The sequence below is a fragment of the Pteronotus mesoamericanus genome, unplaced genomic scaffold (genome assembly GCF_021234165.1).
Source record: "Pteronotus mesoamericanus isolate MK-2021 breed Mesoamerican mustached bat unplaced genomic scaffold, CSHL_Meso_final contig_173, whole genome shotgun sequence".
Classification (NCBI taxonomy): domain Eukaryota; kingdom Metazoa; phylum Chordata; class Mammalia; order Chiroptera; family Mormoopidae; genus Pteronotus; species Pteronotus mesoamericanus.
Window position 1 is genome coordinate 11,839,193 of NW_026555072.1, and position 22,079 is coordinate 11,861,271.

At 39.3% G+C, this 22,079-nt stretch overlaps 1 protein-coding gene across 3 annotated transcripts in view; it reads left to right on the forward strand.

Moving 5' to 3' along the window:
* Positions 1–987: 987 nt before the first annotated feature.
* The window catches only part of RPGR (retinitis pigmentosa GTPase regulator), a 55,496-nt gene continuing 34,404 nt past the window's right edge, over positions 988–22,079 (forward strand). For all 3 annotated transcript variants that reach the window (XM_054566561.1, XM_054566560.1, XM_054566559.1), the window contains exons 1-7: positions 988–1,185; positions 3,045–3,170; positions 3,594–3,686; positions 4,761–4,823; positions 6,862–7,020; positions 8,377–8,526; positions 11,738–11,896. In XM_054566561.1, the coding sequence (XP_054422536.1) occupies positions 1,023–1,185; positions 3,045–3,170; positions 3,594–3,686; positions 4,761–4,823; positions 6,862–7,020; positions 8,377–8,526; positions 11,738–11,896 (913 nt within the window). In that variant the 5' untranslated portion in view covers positions 988–1,022. The remainder of the gene's footprint in view (positions 1,186–3,044; positions 3,171–3,593; positions 3,687–4,760; positions 4,824–6,861; positions 7,021–8,376; positions 8,527–11,737; positions 11,897–22,079) is intronic.

The window sequence follows — 22,079 nt, forward strand, 5'->3', positions numbered from 1 at the left end:
GGCCAAGGGTTGATGTACGGGAGACTAAGGTTTTGACTGAAGAAAAATAGAACCTCTCTGGCCAAATTTTAGAGCAGTGATGTTCTGCTGTTGGTGAAACCTCTTTGAACCTGTTTCTGTCTTAGATTTCACATCTCAGCCTTCTCCTGTTGGAGGATACAATGGGGTCATTCAGTATACAGGCTGGACTGGCTAAACTGGCTCCCATTGTATAATCTCTACATCCGTAAATGGGGGTAACATTAACCACGGTTGTAATAGGGATGACTCATTCAATAAAGACTTAATGAGCATCTAGTACACGCCAGGTTTTGGTTTATATGATGAGGCTCCAAGCGCTATTTAGAATGTTTAACAAAGCACCTTTCTCAGTTATAAATGGTCGCCATTACTAGTATTACAGTTATGTGTGGACGTTTGCCTATGTCACAGAGCTTGAGTGAGAGCGTCTGATATTTGTGAGGTTTGCCAGTCTCCAGACAGTGTCCCTGCAGGACCTAGATGTCCACCGGATTTAACCTTGAGCACTCCGGGGCACGACTGCGCGGCCTGGCCGCTCCTGCCGTACGGGCCACCAGAGGGTGCGCAGGCTCTTCCAACACACCCCTGCGTCTGCGCCAGAGTCCCATCGGCGGCCCAGCCGCCGTTTCCCTCCTGGCCACCAGGGGGTGCGCGGGCTCTTCCGACACGCCTCTACGTTTACACCTGCGCCCCACTGCCCCTTCTCTCCTGGCTACTAGGAGAGCGGACTCTCAATACGTCGCTGCATCTGCGCTTGCGCCCTACCAGCCGCCAGGCCGCTCCTTCCCTCCAGGCCAGAGGGTGCGCGAGCTCTAGCGACGAGCCGCTGCCTCTGCGCCTGCGCTCCACCGGCCGCCAGGGAGCTCCTCCCCTCCCCGCAGCTCCTGCCCCGCCCCGCCCCGCCCCGCCCCGCCCCGCCCCGCCCCGGCACGCGCTTTAATGCTCCACCTTGGTTGCCCTAGGTTGCTGTTTGTTGACTTCCGGGAACGCGGTCGCCTCAGATGCCCAGAGTGTCGCCATGGAGGCCCGAGGGGCTTTCGGGGCTCCATCCCTGGCTAAGTGGCTACTTTAGGCCCAACCGAATCGCCCCCGCTGTCTTCCCGGCCCAGGCGCGGATTCTCCGTATCGCTCTCGGTATGGGGGAACCTGAGGAGATAGTGCCCGGTGAGTCGCGTCCGCGGTAGTGGCGGCGGGCCCAGGGGGAGGGTTTGCGGGAGGGCGGGAGGCTAGGCCCCGCCTCCGGGACGGCCCCGTTAGGGGACTGTCCCTGGTCGAGGACGCCTGACTGGGGCCGGAGCTGTGGCCGCGCCCCCGCGAAAGACAGAATCGGGGATAGGAAGGGAGGGACCTGAGGGGAAGGGGGAGGGTGTCTGTCTTTTCTGTTCTTTTTTTATAATCGTCTCCGCACCCGAGACTCTATTGTTTTTAGAGAGAGAGGAGGTGGGAGGGGAGAGAAAGAAGCATCGATGTGAGAGGGAGAGAAAGAGAGGAAACATCGATCGGATTGCCTCCCCTACGCGCCCCGACCGGGAATCGAATGCTTTTGGTGTGAGGACTTCGCTCCAACCAACTGAGCCACTCAAGTCTCGTTTCTGTTCTTTTAAAATAAGCTTTATATGAGTTTCTGGAAGGTAGAGGCGGCTTTTACCCCCTGTAAACTTCCCCAAATTCCTTCTAGGTCCCCAGGACCTAGTTATGTATTGAATACCTTAAAGAGTGGGTGATTCGGGGACACGAGGTAAAAGAGGGTGGGGAAAACGACTTAGACAACTGGGGTGAAGAAGGAGCCGTTAGCGAGTTTTGTTTTTTTTTTTTTTAAGGCTTCCCCCCTCCCCAGCTTCAAAATACACTTGATATTGTGACGGCACACAAACTGCGTAACAGAAATAGGCATTTCCTGAAGCAGTACTTACTCTAACCGTTTGGGATGTGCTCTGGTCTTTTCTGTACTACATTCCTTTAAAAATGCTCATTGCGACCCACCCACTAAGTTGATTTTCTGACCCACTAACCAGTCACGACTAACAGTTGGAACAAAAACAATGGATTAGAGCAGAATCATGCACTCACTGAAATAAGTACTAGTTTTCTGCCACGCTCTTGACTCTACCATAGATTCATATCCTCTTGGTGCTCACAGCTTAGTGAGGAATACAAGAGAGTAAACCAAATGACAATACCCATACTGTGTGGCAATAGGTGGCCAGGGCACCAGAGCAGAGACACCAAACCCTGACTTGGGGTGAGGGTATCAGGGAACGTTTCCTGGGGAGTCAGAGCAGGAAGAAACAGGTAAAATTATTCATTCTAGGGAAACCCAGAGCCTATTCTAGAAGCTGGCCTACCACATCTCAATTATTAGTTAGAAATGAGATGCCTCACAATTGTTCTCAAAAGGTTTTCCATGTGTCTAGTTCCCTTGTGAATATTTATTATTAATACTTATGTTCACTACGTTTTCCTTTCTGGGACCCATTAGTTTCTTTATGTGTGATCATCCTCTGAGATTTCCTCAAAGGCTGAATCTGGCCTATTTAGGTGTGCATGTGTATTTAAATGATTATTGGTGACTGGTAGGGGGTTTTGGTCTCCAAAATGGTACTGAGTCAAGCATCCTATATCCTGGTGGTGCTGATGGTTAAACTTGATACTATCCTGTTTCTGTGTGTGGAGAAAAGCCTTCAGTCAGGGGCTAGACCATAAAGTGTAAACCAAAGTGAGTAGGTCCACCTGGTGACAGCAGGACTATTTGCAACTGAGGACTGCCCTCTGTGTCATAATACATGTCTTACTTTATACCAGTAAGTTAATATTACATATTTAATTTAGCAGGGTTCATAAATAAAATTAGAATGAGGTCTGAGGAGTAAGAAAACTGAATTACAGTGGAGGGAGGAGAGTGTAAACAGTGTCCTAGCAGAAGCAATGCTGCCATGAGACAAGGAATGTGAATGAATTACTGAAAAAATAGTACCAGGCAACATAGGAAAAGTCGTAAAATAAAAACTGTCATATATTTGCAGATTCGGGTGCTGTGTTTACATTTGGAAAATCTAAATTTGCTGAAAATGTACCTAGCAAATTCTGGTTTAAACATGATATACCTACATACCTTGCATGTGGAGATGAACATACTGCTGTTATTACAGGTTAGTATTAAAATCCTAAATATTATAGATGAACTGTTTTAAACATATTGAAAATAATCTAGAAGATCTTGTTTTTTTCTTTATTCTTTCAGATAATTTTTGACAAATTGATTCATCAATTGAGTCTTTTAAATTTTAAGTTTCCTTGGTATATTTAAATATGATTTTCAATACACACAGCTTTGTTAGAATAAATCTATTTTAATACATCTATACAATCAAAAAACTATTACCATATAATCTTAGAAACACTTTTACACTTAACAGAATCTGGTTATACGTATATGGACGAGGTAACGTGTTTCTACATGGAAAACAATGACACCTTTTAAGTGTAGCATTTTTATTAATTTGCGATAACTTCATTTCACATTCCTTTATGTTGAAAAATGCTTTAATTTATTTATTTTTCCTTTCCACCAGGAAATAATAAACTTTACATGTTTGGCAGTAACAGCTGGGGCCAGTTAGGATTAGGATCAAAGTCAGCTATTTGCAAACCAACATGTGTCAAAGGTTTGGGTCTTTTCTTCTTTATCCCTTAACAAACTAAAATGCTTTTATATTGTATAGTTCTTTAATATGATATTATAAATAATAAAGACTTTAGTTCTTTATTTTCTGACATTTTCTTGAGTATTATTGGCATTTCACTTTATTTTTATGATCTTTACAACTACCGTTACATGTTAGGGTATAAAAATCACATTGATATTTAAACCCAGATGCTGCAAAGGAAGTAATAATTCTACTATATTGCACTTGAACATTCTTGTCCCTCACTGTTTGTAAATCTACTTAAATATCACTATTCTATATACAGAGAACAAAAGATATGCTAGAATTTTTAGCTCTGTCTTAGTGATTCTTGAGCCACTTATGCTAAGCACTTAGGATATGTTTGTCCTCTAAAGATTTTCTGAATGTGTAAATGAATGAAGAACTTTAAGAAAGGTAATGCCTATGAATATTGGACTTAACAGCATTTCACTGAGTGAGGTAAAAGGTAAAACTGATGATAATGATCACAGATTAGGATAAAGATCAGATTGGTATTGGAAGCAGCATAACAATGCCGTGGATCTCTGCACATACTACTTAACCTGTGGAGTTTCTAAAAATGTATAGAGGCCTAGGCCTTAGCTTAGACCTACTGACTCAGGGTCTCCAGAGGTGGGGCTGAGCTATGTGTATTTTTCTCTCAACTCCTCTGGTTATTTTTTAAAAGACTTTACTTATTTTTAGAGAGAGGGGAAGGGAAGGAGAAAGAGTAGGAGAAATATCGATTGGTTGCCTCTCATACATACACCGATCGAGAACCAAACCAGCAACCCAGGCATGTCCCCTGGCTGGGAATTGAACCTGCCACCCTTTGCTTTGCGGGAGGATGCCCAGCCAACTGAGCCACACCCCAATCAGGGACCTCCTGGTTATTTCGATGCACAACTAGTTCTGAAAACTTTTGGTTTAGTTGACTTTGCAGTCAGACAGGCTTGGGTTTAAATCTCAGCTCTACTACCTACTTACCATTTGACCTATATTAGTTATCATTTTCATAACCATTTCATATTTTACTTGTCATATTTTTAGCCTTAAAACCTGAAAGGGTGAAACTTGCTGCCTGTGGACGGAACCACACCTTAGTTTCAACAGGTATGGCGTCCAATTTGTATGACTTCCTGCCCAATTTGAGGACTGAGGTCTCGTTCCAGTACATTTGTGACTTTATAGAATTTATAAAAGTGATACCTTGGTAACAACTGTAGGATTTTTTAAAATGGAAGTGGTTAGTACACTTGTTTGCCTTTGAAAATATGCAGATAAATGGTAAATGGCTGAAGAAAAAGATTGTTTCCTTGGATTATATCAGGGGGCAGCGTCTCCTTACCTGTGTGCACACCTCAGGGGCTGGTTGTTCCTGTTCCTGTTCTTCCTTCTTCTTTTCTGAGGGTGAGTGGGAGCCACACCTACCCTCACAAAAGCCCCCATTAATGTGAGTTAACACAATTTCAATTAAAATCTGAATAGGCTCTGTGTGTGTGTATGGAAATTGACAAGGTGACGTGTGTGTGTGTGTGTGTGTGTGTGTGTAGACAAAGTGATTCTTGAGTTTATATGGAAAAGCAAAGGACCTAAAATAACCAAAACAATTTTGAAAAGAACAAAATGGAGGAATATTACTACCTGATTTCGAGACCTACTGCAAAGCCACAATAATTGAGAGTGTGCTATTAGTGAAAAGATAGACGAAGATTAATGGAACAGAATAGAATCCAGAAATAGATGCATATGCATATGCCCAACTAATGTTTGACAAAGGTACCAAGACAGTTCAGTGGAGAAAAGGTAACCTTTTCAACAAATGCTCCTGGAACAATTAGATATTTAGGCTCTGGCCATTGACCAGTCCTTCCTACCTCTTTTCCCTTCCACAGAGTTTCTGTGCTTCGGCTATTTTCACCACTTTGGCTCCTCACCTCACCTCTCTGCCCTCCTGTTTAGGCTTTTCTTGCTGAAATGTCTTTTCCTCAGATTCTTATCTCTTAAGATGCAGTGTAAGTCTTTCTTATTCCATTGGGGCTTTTGGTAACTTCATCTTTTTACTCATGTGATTCTCTGAACTGTGCTAAGTATTTCACCAACTCAGGTTTGCTCCATATTTGTAAATTGTGTGGTCAATTCCATTTGAAAGCTAGTCCTACTTCCCTCAGTTAGGTTTTAATTTTTTAAAAAATATCTTTCTTAATTTTTACTGATTCAGTCTGGTTTTACCCTCAGTTTCCCCTATTATTTGCTGAGGCTTTGACTTCATATGCATATGCATTTTTATGACAGATATCACTAATTTTTAATATGTATATATCTCAAAAAACTTCATTACTTGAAAGCCTACTAGTAATATTCATTATGTTGGTATGATATACTTCTTAATTAATAAAGTAATCAACAAACATTTATAGTGCTTTCAATGAGCCAAATACTGTTCCAAGAATATTATACATGTTAACTAATTTAAACTTTATAACAGCTCTATAAAGTAGGCACTGTTACTATCCCTGTTTTATATGCGGAAAAGGAGACAGGGAGAAGTACAGCTTGCCCAAGGTCACATAGCTGATAAGAGGCAAGCCAGAATTTGCATCCAGGAAATATGTCTCTGGAGTCCTTTCTCTTAAATACAATGTTGTACTGCCTTTCTAGTTAGCTATAAAATTAAAAGAATTCTACAACATAGACTTTCCATGTTTCTTATTATATTCTTGGATTTACCTCATTTTACTTATTTGTTACTTATTATATCTTAGCTTTAATGGGTATGGAAGTTAAAATTAATGAGCCATATCTCTTTTAAAATAGTTTGATTTGGATTGTAAACTAACTTGGAAATTACTTTCCTCTTTTCTGCTCTGAGTTAATAAAATGCTGCATGAGTAAGAAAATACATTCCACACATTCTGTGCATTTCAGTTGCTACTGGGACTCTGGAATGATTTGTAAAATCTCACAAAAAATATATAGCCTTGCTTGTTTTACTTCATTTTTGACAGTGAAATGAAGTTGTGCCCCAAATTATAGGATAATGTCACTTTCCAACTTCTTCACTGTTAATAGAGGAAATATCAGGTATACACTGCCTGTTCTCATAAAGATGATAACCGTAGTTTACTGATGTTTTCTTTTCTATGTGCAGAAGGAGGAAAAGTATATGCAGTTGGAGGAAATAGTGAAGGCCAGCTAGGACTTGGTGACACTGAAGATAGAAACACTTTCCATCTAATCGAGTTTTTTACATCTCAACATCAGCTTAAACAGCTCTCTGCTGGATCTAACACTTCAGCTGCACTAACTGGTGAGACGTTTTTCCATTTCAAGCTGGGGCACATCCCTTTCCTTTAGACCAGGACATACCAACTCAGTAAATGAAAGAGAGCATTACCATTTAGTTCTTTTTCATTGCTGATTTGTTTTCAGAAGGCAGTTAAAATAGAATAGAACTTTAAACCATGACATATGTTACAATTTTATGCTTATTTAGAGTTAGATGTCAACAAACATTTTGAAGGTAATTGTTAAATAAATTCTTAGCTGTGCTATCTACTTGTTATATTCTTAGATATTATTTTCATTGAATGTTCTGAAAATTATACTTGCAGCTTTAATGAAGTTACTTTCAGAAACATCATGGAAATCTGTTGGATAAATGTTGTTAAAATTTGTAACAACCATAGTATCTCTCTGCCTCCTTATCAGAAATCTATATGAGCTGGACTTTAAAATTTGGATCCAAAATAAACCTGGTCTCACTGAAGAAGCTGCTGGTGTGCTTCTTTGTTCCAGTCTGGAGAACTGTGTAACTTACCATGTTGCTCTGGCTATCAGGAGAGCCAGAGTCAGCTCTGAGGCTCCCTCCTTCAATTCTGTCATCAGCGCAGTTAGCATTTTAACATCTTTCTATTGGTTCTTATTTTAAGTTTTTCTTTTATTTGCCATATTACTAAATCAATTCAAAGATTAATTTTTAAATTAATTAAAAAGTAAAGAAGTCTTGATTTCTTTCTAAAATATTTTCTGCGTTTAGCTTTTCCAGACATCAAAACCCTTATCAGAAAGAACATAAGTTAACCTGTATTTGAGATGCATTGTATGCTAATATATTTCCTGATCCTCTGAAGCTAGGTTATATGTTTCAAGTGTAAATTGTAAAAAATTAGAAGTTCGGGAAATTCATTTTTTTTCCCTTATTTAAAGCATCATTTCCCCAGTGTTCTCAGAGCCAGATCTTCCAGGCCCTTTTGACCTGGTACTTACTTGCCCAGGAGATGATGTCCAGTGTGACTCATGGTATCATTTAGTTCAGGTGCAGGTAGACTATGTGAAAGGAAGAAACCATTTTTTGTTTAGAGGCATTAAAATAAGAAAAGGTTATTATAGGAAAGGACATTCTGTCATTGCTATTAAGATAAAAATATGGACATGACTAACGTGATTTACATCAGGTTAGTTTCTGTCCTTTAGCATTATAGAAGCATTTTATACTAGAAATTGAACTGTTAAGTAGCTAACTGGTATAAATGTCTTAGGAGTACTTTTCTTTCAAGCATATAATTTTTCTAAATTACAAAATAAATGAGCCATTGGAAATACAATAATTTCATAGCCCTGCCACTTTTTAAAACCTTTATTCCTCCTTGTGTTTTCTTTCTAGAGGATGGAAAACTTTTTATGTGGGGAGAAAATTCTGAAGGGCAGATTGGCTTAAATGATATATCTAATGTGTGTGTTCCTCATGAAGTGACCATTGGGAAACCTATTGCCTGGATATCTTGTGGATATTACCATTCAGCTTTTGTAACAAGTAAGAACATTTTGGATTCATCATGTTATCTCTCATTTCTAAGTTCTTAGTTAGTAATAAAATGGTATAGTGTTCTACAGTTCCATAGAAATAATGCCATGCTAGTCTATGTAATAACATTATTTTGATCTGTTTTAACAGTATTTCTCCATTTCAGTAATTAGAGTTTACAATTTCAAACTCTCTCTGACTTAACTTTTTTTTTAAGATTTTATTAATTTATTTTTAGAGAGAGGGAAAGGGAGGGGGAAACAGGGAGAGAAGCATTGATGTGTGAGAGATACATTAATCTGTTGCCTCTCGTATGTCCCTGTACACCTCTGCACACTCCCACCTGGGGACCTGGCCGGCAACCCAGGCATGTGCCCTGACTGGGAATTGAACTGGTGACCTTTTGGTTCACAGTCTGGTACTTAATCCAATGAGCCACACCAGCCAGGCCTTGACTTGTTGACTTTTTAATGATTATTAGGTATATTAGAAAAATAAAATTTATATGTTAGAAACCCTTTTAAGTTTTGGGTCTCAAACTTGTTGGAATAATTTGGTATGAAAAATAAGACCTGTGGCCCACTTTCCTCTGGATCTACTTGCCTATGTACTTTGACCTATTCTACTCTTGTCCTGATAATTTGCTTTTATTGTTTCAATAAATGAGGCATAGACTTTCATTATGTGAACAAGGATAAAGACTAAATAGAAAAGAAGAGAGGTCAGTATCGGATATGATTTCCTTCAGTGGGATTTTTCTCAGCATCTTCAATTTCTCCCTTTCTTGGGCTCACTGGCAACTCTTTCTACCTTAGTTAAAATATTTGAAATATTGAACTCTATTATAGTCCACATCTACGCTAGTAATAATAGAAGTATGATCATGGCTTTCCATCCTATTGATGGTTTCTCTAACAGTAAATTAGCTAGAGGAGATAGTTTTGTGGTCCCTCTTAGACCTCTCTCTCTAAATTTTTTCTTCATACCTATACTCCTTATTCCATGTACCTTGAATTCAGTTTTAGAAATTTCCATTTGACTCATCTCAGTGCTGCTCAGATTTACCAGTGAATTGGAAGCAGCTTAGTACCAAGAGATGGCAAAATCCACCTTGGTTGGTATTGCTCACCACTGTATCAGTTTGTATCTTGAACAAACTGTTAATCAATAAATATTGCCAAATGAGGAAGTAAATAAATGAATGACTAATTAATTGTGTTTCTTGGAGCAATACTACATACCAACTTATTAGTGAATTTAGGGTCCTGCGTTTGGTGTAGTCTTTGCTCACTTTGTTCATAAAACAAAACAAAAAAAATACAAATATAAAAACAAAACAAGCAAAAGCATTGTCTTATATTTAGATTTTAATAAAACTTCCAGAATCACTTTTATGACTAAACTCGCCCTTAGCCAATAAAGGAAGAAGTAGAATTGAATTGTTTGTCTTAACCAGCAAGTCTTAAATGGAGCTTTCTTGCTTTTTTTCATACCTTTAAAAAAAATAGCTTTACTGAGATATAGCTCAGATGCCATACAGTTCACCCATGTTAAGGTATGAGGAGCACCAGGAATTTATAGACAGAGGTGGAATGAGGCTCTTCTGGACTTAGTAATTCATTTCATATGAGAGGCAAAAGGCATGGGAAAAGGGAAAGGGTGCTGACTTACTGAGCACCTCTTCTGTTCCAGTGTTTGCTAAATACTTCATTAAGAACCTGTGAAAAGTCATTATAGCTATGTTTACAGTGTTTGACCAAGTTTTTTAAGTAAACTATATTTGGCACACATTATTATGTTAGTCTCATGTTTGATCAAGTTTTTAGTGTATACCACGTGTATTGGATGTCCCACAAGTTCCCAAAGTTCTATGACTTGCTGAAAGGACTCTCAAGATTCAATAGCAGGTTACAGTCCTGGCTAAGATTTATTACAGCCAAGGATACAGACCAAAAGCAACAAGAAAAATAAATATCAATGGGGTCTAGACAAGTCCAGCATAGGCTTCGTAGTTCTTTCTCTTCCTTGGTCACATAGGGCATGCTTTCTCTTTGACAGCAAACTTCAGGGACATGTGTGGAATGCCTCTGCCCAGGGAAGCCCACTGTAGTATCAGGATCTGAGGCTTTTATGCAGGGCACTGGTTATGGAGGCACATTCAGCTAGCAACTGGCCACAGCATCCGAAACTCAGGTCCCTCAACAGTGAAACCAGGTGTACCTCATCAGCGTTGATGTTTGTGCACAGCAACCCTAAGAAGCTGCGCTGGCATAGTTCATTGCTCCAGGTTGCATAACAAAATCACCAATCACTAACATAAAGAACATTTCAGGTGCCATATTCCCAAGGGTTGTTCAGTGGTCAGTCATAGTTCTCTTGGAGATATGCAGTTAATAAGCAACAAGGCCTGCTGTGTTACCTCTTTCCTCACACCAATGGTGATATGTTCTGTGTCATTTTTTAGATTAGATTGTATATTTACAAAGGTTTTTAAATTCCTACTTTATAGAACTCAACTTCAGTTCATAGAAATGAATAAGAGAAATTTCGTACTTTCAAGAAGTTCATAGTCATAGTGCGGTAACTAATAACAGAAGCAAGTCAGAAGTATTGATATTGACAAGCCAGTGATTAAATGTCGGGTTCCTTAATAAGAATCTTTCTGGAGGAAAGTACCATATAATAGTAAAATCTGTTATCTTAAGACTCATAAAACATACTCAGTTTTCTGAACTGAGTAAATATATTGAATTTACTGAGTTTTCTGAAACAAATTTAATAAAAAGCAATCATTCATTTATTCATCAACTATTCATTATATGCTCAGTGTACTGGATAGACACTCTGTTAAGTTTTTGGAATACCTTAATGAGCATAACAAAATCTGTGTCCTTATGGGGGCTTAATGTCTAGTTATTTTGCTTTATTAAAAGTAAGTAGAAGTAAGATAGCCTTCTCTCTTTTGTTAAACAAGTAAAATAATTTTTAAATTGTTTCTTAGTAGTGATGGTTGTGAATTGTTTGTGAATATTTTGGACTAGAATAACCAAAGGGAAAAGAAAATATGGCTTTATTTCCTTACTGTATAGTAAAAATATCTCAAGAAAAGTCTAATTTATTAAGTTGCCATTTTTTATTGAACATAAGAACATGTTCTAAAAAGGCTAGTGTCTTGTTCATATTTATGTCATCATTGATCACTGTTCTTTTCCTTTAATAGTGGAGGGAGAACTGTACATGTTTGGAGAGCCTGAGTCTGGGAAGTTAGGTCTTCCCAAAGAGCTACTGGTGAATCACAGAGTGCCCCAGCTGGTACCTGGAATTCCTGAGAAAGTGATTCAAGTAGCTTGTGGTGGAGGACACACAGTGGTTCTCACAGGTATGTGGGGACCCTGCTGATCTGTTTCTTGCTTTCTGTGGTGGGTAATGAAAAAGTTTTTTTAAAATATATTTTTTATTGTGGGAAGAACATTTGTCAGATCTAATTTACCCTCTTAAGTGATTTTTGTTTTGATTTTTTTATTGTTTATGCTATTACAATTATCCCCACTTTTCCTCCTTTTTTCCACCTCCACCCAGCCCCAACCCCTCCACTCCCTCAGTCAATTCGCTAATCATTGTCCATGTCCATAGGTCATGCATAAATGTTTTTTGGTTAATCCCTTCACCATCTTTCATCCAGTTCCCCACCCTCCAGCAGCTGTCAGCCTGTTCCATGTATCTATGCTTCTTTTTGTATTTTGTTCATTAGTTTATTGTGTTCATTCGATTCCACATATAAAGTGAGTTTGTATTATACAGTATTATTTATAGGCACAATGTCGTATGGTGAATTACTAGAACTTACCTTGGACAGCTGAAACTTTTATACATGTTGATTAGCAGCTCTTCTGTCCCCTTCCCAGCTCCTGGCAACCACCATTCTAGTCTCTGCTTCTGTGACTTAGACTATTTTAGATAGCTTATATAAATTGATCTTGGATCTTTTCCTGTTAAGATCCTCACCTTTTATTCCTATAGTTAATATACATTTCTGGCCTATGAAAGAATTTCTTAAGTAGAATAAATGAATTTTGTTGAATTGTTTTCACTAACAACTGATATTTTCATGATCTTATCACCTTTAATGGCAGAAAATGACATTGCTTTTATGGAAAAGTTTCAAGAACAAACTTTTCCATAGGTAGACAGAAATATGTTTTTCCTGTGTGCTGAAAATTCATATGTTTTTCATTTATATGTGTCTATATATTCCATATTTATCAAAAATTGACTTTTTCTGAAATATTTTCTTTTGGAGAAGCTCCTTTTCATGCTGTTTTCTACAGTCATTGATAATTCTTTTCTTCATGGCATTCACCATGTATAACTTGGTGATTTCTTTGTGATTTTTATGTTCTGCTATAGTAATTCATTAAAAAGTGTTAAGATTTTAAATTAAAGGTAATACATTATAGGTAATAAAAGAAAGTTTGAACCTTAATAGTAATATCACTTTTGGCTTCTGAATTTTGTATTTGGTATGACATGTCATTTCTCAGCATTCTAGTTAACATATTAAGATATACTTACTACGCAATAATATGTTTACTAAATTGATGTTCCTAAATTTGTTCAGCATTACCTTTATTTTAGATGAGTAGTATAGAGGTAATATAGTTAGGTAGTGAATTATGATTTTTTGGGTTAAAAAGAAGTGAACAGTTTCCAAAATCACCATTAGCCTTCATTAACCCAAAGTTAGAAGTATTTTAGATAAATTTTGAATAATAATCCACTTCTTAGATGATACGCTTAGTATTGCAAGGTGATTGAGCAATATTTTATCTTTAGATTTTCCTCTCTAACATAGGTTTCCTGTGGCTTTTTTTTCTTAATTATTTTCTTTCATTTTTTTAAATTTTTTAATTTATTTTTTCAAATACATTGGTCTCTGCCTTCCCCCCACCACTTTCCCTTGCCCCCTCTCTCCTTCCCTCCCTCAACTCTTCCCCTTTGGTTTTGGCCATGAGTCCTTGCTATATGTTCCTTGACTTGCCCCTTCCCTTCCTTTTCCCCCCGCCCCCTCTACCTCCTTCCCTCTTGTCTCTGCTGGTTTCTTTTCCTTTCAGTGTTGCTGGTCTTGTTTTCCTTGCATCTTTGTATTGTTCGTTAGGTTCCACTTATAGGTGAGATCATATGGTATTTGTCTCTTGCCCCCTGGCTTATTTCACTTAGCATAATGGTCTCCAGTTCAATCCATGCTGTTGCGAAGTTTAGTAGTTCTTTTTTTCTTTCTGCTGCGTAGTGTTCCATTGGGTAAATGTACCATAATTTTTTGATCCAATCATCTACTGATGGGCATTTAGGTTGCTTCCAACACTTGGCTATTGTCAATTGTGCTGCTATGAACATTGGGGTGCATAGGTTCTTTTGTATTGGCGTTTTGGTGTTCTCACGGTATAGTCCCAGCAGGGGAATCACTGGATCAAGAGGCAGTTCCATTTTCAGCTTTTTGAGGCAATTCCACACTGCTTTCCACAGTGGCTGCACCAGTCTGCATTCCCACCAACAGTGGACTAGGGTTCCCTTTTCTCCACAGCCTCGCCAGCACCTGTTGTTTGTGGATCTGTTTATGATGGCCATTCTGACCGGTGTGAGGTGGTACCTCATGGTGGTTTTGATCTGCATTTCTCTGATGGCTAGTGATGCTGAGCATCCTTTCCAATGCCTCTGGGCCCTCTGTATCTCCTCCTTGGAAAAGCGTCTGCCCAGGTCCTTTGCCCATTTTTTGATTGGATCGTTTGTCTTCTTGGAGTGGAGTCGAGTGAGTTCTTGATATATCTTGGAGATCAAACCTCTACCTGATGTATCATTAGCGAATATATTTTCCCATAGGGTTGGCTCCCTTTTCATTTTGCTGATGTTTTCTTTAGCCGTGCAGAAGCTTCTTATTTTTATGAGGTCCCACTTGTTTATTCTTTCCTTTATGTCCCTTGCTTTAGGAGACATATCAGTCGCCTAAAAAATTGCTACGTGGGATATCTGAGAGTTTCCTGCCAATGTTCTCCTCTAGGACTTTTATGGTGTTGCGACTTATATTTAAGTCTTTTGTCCATCTTGAGTTTATTTTTGTGTATGGTGTCAGCTGATGATCCAATTTCAATTTTTTGCATGTAGCCGTCCAGCTCTCCCAACACCATTTCAGTTGAAGAGGCTATTAATGCTCCTCTTTATGCTTCTGCCCCCTTTTTCAAATATTAGATGCCCATAGGGACCTGGGCTTCTTTCTGGGCTTTCTATTCTGTTCCACTGTTCTATGGGTCTGTTCTTGTGCCAGTACCAGATTGTTTTGAGTATAGTGGCTTTGTAGTATAGTTTGATGTCCAGTATTGTGATCCCTCCTACTTTGTTTTTCTTTCCAAAAACTGCTGAGGCTATTCGGGGTCGTTTATGGTTCCATATAAATTTTTGAAATGTCTATTCTATTTCTGTGAAATACATCATTGGTATCTTAATAGGGATTGCATTGAATCTATAAATTGCTTTGGGTAGTATTGACATTTTGATGATATTAATTCTTCCAATCCTTGAGCACGGTATATGTTTCCATTTATTTGTATCTTCCTTAATTTCTTTCTTTAGTGTTTCTGCATACAGGTCTTTTACCTCCTTGGTTAAATTTATTCCTGGGTACTTTATTTTTCTTGTTGCTATATCGAATCATATTTTTTTCTGATTTTTTCTTTTCTGTTTCATTGCTGGTGTACAAAAATGCCTTAGATTTCTGAATATTGACTTTGTATCCTGCTGTTTCGCCAAATTCACTTATTAGGTTGAGGAGTTTTTTTGGTAGAGTATACAGGGTTTTCTATGTACACTATCATGTCATCTGCAAACAATGATAGCTTTACTTCCTCCTTTTCTATCTGAATGCCTTTTATTTCTTTTTCTTGTCTGACCACTGTGGCTAGGACTTCCAATACGATGTTGAAAAGAAGCGGTGAGAGCGGACATCCTTGTCGTATTCCTGATCTTAGTGGGAAACCTTTTAGTTTTTGCCTGTTGAGTATGATGTTGGCTGTAGGTTTTTCATATATGGTCTTTATTACTCTGAGGAATGCCCTATTTATTCCCATTTTGCTGAGTAATTTGATCATAACTGGGTGCTGTACCTTATCGAATGCTTTTTCTGCGTCTATCGAGATGACCATGTGGTTTTTGTCTTTTCTTTTGTTTATGTGATGTATTATGTTTATTGATTTGTGTATATTGAACCATCCCTGCGATGCATCGCACTTTATCATGGTGGATAATCTTTTTAATGTATCGCTGGATGGGGTTTGCCAATATTTTGTTGAGGATTATAGCATCTATGTTCATCAGCGAAATTGGTCTGTAGTTTTCTTTCTTTGTAGGGTTTTTATCTGGTTTTGGGATTAGGGTGATGCTGGCCTCATAAAAAGAGTCTGGGAGTCTTCGCTTCTCTTGGATTTTTTGGAATAGTCTAAGAAGGACAGGGGTTAGCTGTTCCTTAAATGTTTTGTAAAATTCTCCTGTGAAACCGTCCGGCCCTGGGCTTTTGTTTGCCAGGAGTTTCTTGATGACTGCTTCAATTTCCCCAGCTGTTATCGGTCTGTTCAAGCTTTCTGTTTCTTCCTCCTTCAGTGTTGGAAGATTATACTTTTCTAAAAATTTGTCCATTTCATTAAGGTTTTCAAATTTCTTGGCATATAATTGTTCATAGTAGTCTCTGACAATCCTTTGTATTTCTGTGGTATCAGTTGTTATTTCTCCTCTTTCATTTCTGATACTATTGATTTGGGTCCTCTCCCTTTTTTTCTTGATGAGTCTGTTTAAAGGCTTGTCAATTTTATTTATCTTTTCAGAGAACCAGCTTTTGGATTGGTTGATCCTCTGAATTGTTCTTTTTGTCTCTATGTCATTCAGTTCTGCTCTAATCTTGACTATTTCCTTCCTTCTGCTTGCTCTGGGACTTATTTGTTGTTGTTTCTCCAGTTCTTGAAGTTGTAGTGTTAGGTCTTTCCTTTGAAATGTTTCTATATTTTTTAGGTAAGCCTGTATTGCTATGAACTTCCCTCTCAGGACCGCCTTTGCTGTGTCCCATAGGTTTTGGACTGTTGTCTGTTCATTTTCATTTGTTTCCAGAAACTTTTTGATTTCTTCTCTTATCTCATTATTGACCGATTCATTGTTTAATAGTGTACTGTTCAGTCTCCATGAGTTTGCAAGTTTTTGAAGTTTCTCTTTGAGGTTGATTTCCATTTTCAGTCCCTTGTGGTCCAAGAAAATGTTTGGTATTATTTCAATTTTCCTGAATTTGCTGAGGCTTGCTTTGTGTCCTACCATGTGGTCTATCTTTGAAAAACTTCCATGAGCCTTTCAAAAGAATGTGTATTTTTCTTCTTTGCGGAGTAAAGTTCTATATATATCAGTTAAGTCTATTTGATTCAGTGTGTAATTCAGCTCCACAGTATCCTTACTGATGTTTTATTTGGAAGATCTTTCCATTTTTGACAGTGGGGTGTTGAAATCCCCTACTGTCAGTGTGTTGCTGTCTATATCTTTTTTGAAGTCATCCAAGATTTTCCTTATATACTTTGGGGCTCCTATATTGGGAGCATATACGTTTATAATGTTTATGTCTTCTTGATAGATTCTTCCTTTAAGGATTATAAAGTGCCCCTCTGGGTCTCTTTTTATGGCCTTTGTTTTGAAATCTATTTTGTCTGATGTAAGTATTGCAACCCCTGCCTTTTTCTCATGTCCATTTGCTTGGAATATTTTTTTCCATCCCTTTGCTTTCAATCTGTGTAGGTCTTTGGCTCTGAGGTGGGTCTCTTGTAGGCAGCATATGTGTGGATCATGTTCTTATCCATTCAGCTATCCTGTGTCTTTTGATTGGGGCATTTAGTCCATTTACATTGAGAGTTATTACCGATAGAAACCTATTCATTTTTTCTCTTTGTACCTGTGTTTTTCTCTTTCTCACTCTGTTCCTTCATCTCCTTAAACCAGTCCCCTTAGCATATCTTGGAGTGCTGGTTTGGTAGAGATGTATTCTTTTAGCCTTCTTTTGTCTGGGAAACTCCTTATTTCCCCTTTTATTTTAATGGAGAGCCTTGCTGGGTAGAGCAGCCTTGGCTATAGGCCCTTGCTTTTCATTACTTGGAAGATTTGTTTCCATTCCCTTCTGGCTTGGAGTGTTTCTGTTGAGAAGTCAGCTCCTAGGCGTATCGGGGCCCCCTTGTATGTTACTTTCTCCTTCTCCCTTGCTGCCTTGAGGATTCTCTCTTTGTCTTTGATAGTTGCCATTTTAATGATGATGTGTCTTGGAGTGGACCTCTTGGATCCCTCTTGAATGGGGTCCTCTGTGCCTCCTGGATCATGCGACCTTTTCTCTCCTCAAATTGGGGAAATTTTCCATCATTACTTTTTCGAGGAGGTTCTCTATCCCTTGCTCATCTTCTTCTGATTCTGGTATCCCTATTATGCGGATATTATTGAGTTTCAGGTTGTCCTGCATTTCCCTAAATGCCTCTTCATTCTTTTTGAGTCTTTTTTCCATTTCTTGTTCTTCCTAGGAGCTTTTTTCTACCTTATCCTCCATCTCACTGATTCGATCCTTGGCTTCATCCAGCCTGCTTTGGATTCCTTCCACTGTGTTCTTCAATTCAGAAATATTATTATTCATATCCTCTTGTGTCTTCTTGATAGTTTCTATGTCCTTTCCCAGGTTGAAATGGTTTGGTGTAAGATCCTGATAGTTTCTCTGCAGTTTCTCATGGTTATTTTGAGCTGGCTGAACTTATTGATCTTCCTTAGAGCCATTGTTTTGAATTCAATATCTGAAAGTTCCCTTGCCTCTATTTCATTTAGCTCTCTCTGTAGGGATTCCCCTTTTCCACTCTTTTGGGGGGAACTTCTTTTTCTTCTCATTTTTGTGAGAGTCTATTAATTAATTAATTTATTTATTTTTGCTTCTGCTTCAATTGATCCATCTAGATTTCCTGGCTTTGTGGATTAAACTTCTATGGTAGTAGGTGGGTCTTTTTATTTATTTATTTATTTATTTATTTATTTATTTATTTATTTATATTTTTTAATATTTTTCCTTTTCTTTCTGGGCCTTCATCTGATGATGTCAGTTGTTGACTCTATATGACCTTGGGTCGTTTGTTTGAGCCTTCCAGGAGTCTACTGTCTGTGTCTGGCTCCTGCTTTGGGCACCTTCAACCAGGGATCCACTATTTCTGTGGATCGCTCTGCACTCTCATGCTGGCTCCTTGAGCGCGCTCCTCGCCCGTCATGATCTCCTACCCCTCGCTTGGGCGGATGCGCGCGCATGTCCCAGCCCAGGGACGCTTATTCGCGACCTCGTGCACACGTCTGGCCCCCCGCCTAGCGCGCACCCCAGCACTGCTCAGTTTAGGGTCTTCTATTTTGTGCTTTCCCGGCTTTTGGCTCTTTTGCAGCGTCACCTGCCCACACAAAATGGAGACTACAGAAATGGGAGGAAGTCAGCTCCAGGACTCTCTGGTTAATCCTGTCTCCAGTCTCTCCTCCAGGGTCCCTGGGCAGCTCTGTGACCCCTTCGCCCGGGATCTACTATTTCTGCGGACCGCTCTGCACTCACGTGCCCATGCCGGCCAATTTACACCTGCCCTTGCTGTTCTGTGCACTCCCTCACAGGCCCGTGGGCACCAACTGCGGGAGCCCAGACCAGCCCGCGGTGGTCTGCACACGCGCTCGCCACCCTCGCTGGCCACTTTGCGCGTGTTCGTGAGCGCTGGCACTGGGTGGTTTGGGGCTGTCTATTGTGTGCTTTTCAGCTTTTGGCTGTTTGGGGGCGTGGCCTGCCTGAGCACAATGGAGACTGGGGAAAGGAGGAGGAGTTGGGATTCCCACGTTCCTCCTCCCATTCTTTCCCCAATGCCTCTGTCTCCAGTCTCTCCTCAGGGGTCTCTGGGATCCCTTCGGCCAAGAATCCACTATTTCTGCCGATAGCGTTGCAATCGTGGGCAGTCTGTCTCCTGCACCTCCGCTTCTGCCTCTGTGGAGGCGCGCCCTGCCTGCACAAAATGGAGACTATGGAATGGGCAGGGAGTCAGGACTCCTCAGTTCCTCCTCCCATTCTTTCCCCAACACCTCCGTCTCTAGTCTCTCCTCAAGGCTCTCTATGCAGCTGTGTGACCCCTTTAGCCAGGGATCCTCTATTTCTTCCAGCTTGTCTGCACTTAGCCGCCCAGCTCACACGCGCACAAGCTGTGTGCGGAGCGCACAAAAGGCAGGTTAATTGATTTCCTTATGCCTGAGCGAGATGGTAGCTGCAGAGTGGGAGGTGAGTTATCACCCGGGCTCCATCGGCCGTTGTCTCAGTTCTTTTCACAAAGTTTTTCTCGCCAATCTTTTCCCAGGCACCAGCCCACCCTGCTGCCGCCTCTACCCAGAGATCAAGGAGGGTGGCTGCCACTGCAATTTTTGCGTTTGTCCTTTAAATGTCTTTTTGCATCCCCAGCTACCTGTCTCTGGCAGAGAGTGCTCCTAAGCTTTTCGGGGTTGCGTTTTGTCTGTGTGTTTTTCTGGTTTTAGCTGCTGTAGTTTAGGGGTCCCTGTTTATGATTCAGACCCTGTTCTTCTCAGGAGGAGCTAACTGACCATTTCAATATCCCTCTGGTGCTGGTGCCCATGGGCGCCCAGCCCACCCTCTCGAGCCTCCACCGCACTTCTCACCCATTGGGATGTGTGAGAGTTGAATCCACTGTCTGTCCGCAGCTCCAAGGCTCCTCTCGCGCTATCATTCCATTGTTTTCCAGGTGATTTCTCCACTATTTAGTCGCAATTCTAGTTTGGTCTTGGGAGGAGGTCAGCGTAACTCCCATTCACTCCTCCACCATCTTCCTTCCCTCTCTTTATTATTTTCTTAATCTTCACCCAAGGATATGTTTTATTGATTTTAGAGAGAGAGGAAGGGGGAGAGAGGGGGAGAGAGAGAGAGAAAGAAACATCAATGTGAGAGAGAAACTCCAATCAGTTGTCTCACATATGTGCCCTAACCAGGGGTCAAACCGGAAACCTAGGTATGTGCCCTGACCTGAAATCAAACCTGCAACCTTTTGGTTTATGGGATTGCACTCCAACCAGCGGAGCTGCCCAGCCAGGGCTCCTTGACTTTTTGTTGTAGTTCTAGTCATGCTTATTAAGCTATGGTTTACCAGAATTATAATTTCCAGATGGAATCTTTTTCCAAATTAGAAATAATATTTTTCAAAGCTTCCACTCTAAATTTGGAAATAATTTTGAGGTGTAAGATTTTTTAAAATTTTTGCTGACAAAATGAATTTTCATATATTTTCCAAAAGATTTCTTTTAGGAATTAAACTTCAAAATCTTTATAAATTACCTGAAAATTCATTCTGTAGGCCAAAATGCAACACATTCTTTATGTTATGTATTTTATGTAGTTTATACAAAGATTACAGAAATAATTTATTAGATGATTGAATGTTCTAAAAGATACAAATATTGATTATATAATAATGTCATTCAACCATACATTAAAAATATTTTCATGTATTATAAAATGAGCACCGGTATCATCAATGGTAGTTTTCATTATACTTAAAATTAAAAATGCTCTTAAGTATGATATTTTCTTACGATATTATAGACAGTTACCTTCCTGTGGACTTTGTTTTGTAGTTCAAAACTATGTTGCCAAAAATTGGTTGTTTCCTGTAGATTTTTGCACACTTTGTGATTTCATGGACCAGTAAAATTTTCCTATTTTAAGTGTTTTGTTTTATAAAATTGAATGAACATATGGTTGCCATCTTTTGATTTTCATTTGGCTAAATATGGACATTGCAAAAAATATGTTTTCACCATTGTATAATAAAATAAGGGGAACTTTCAAAACAATTAAATAGCTCTTAATTTTATAGTAAAAGACATGCCCTTAAATTGTATACGTTTATGTGTATGGAAAATTCACTAATTTGCCTATTTTTCACATTTCTCCATGGGCCCATGAGAGCTTTACTATGAGCTAGCACTGATAAGAAAGCTGTATTCTGGAGCACAGTGTGGACAGAAAGGTTAAATATTTAGTCTTGAGAAGAAATGGATCGAAGAGTGCATTGACCATTAGTTTTACTAAGCATGAAATTGAATACCTAAGAGACATAGAATACTTTGCAAGAGCTTTAAGGAAAAAATAACAAACCTGTTTTTAAATTATTCCCTTCACTAAAGCAAAGGGCTTGGATTAGATCATTTTATGGAGGTCTTCCCCAATCTTGTCTTTCTTGTGTCTATAACTCTGATCTTAAAATCTAATTAGGTATCATTCATTAAAAATAGAGATAATTTAAAGTAGTTCATTGCTGATGAACTTATTTAAAACATAATATTTAAATATGAATATGATAGATTAGAAAATACAGCTACTGGTTGTAGTGATGGGTGATAATATGATTAGTTTCTCCTTAGAATCAGGGAAACGATGGACTGCTATTGAGAAAGTGTCAGACTGGAACTTGGACACACTAAGTGAGGCAGAG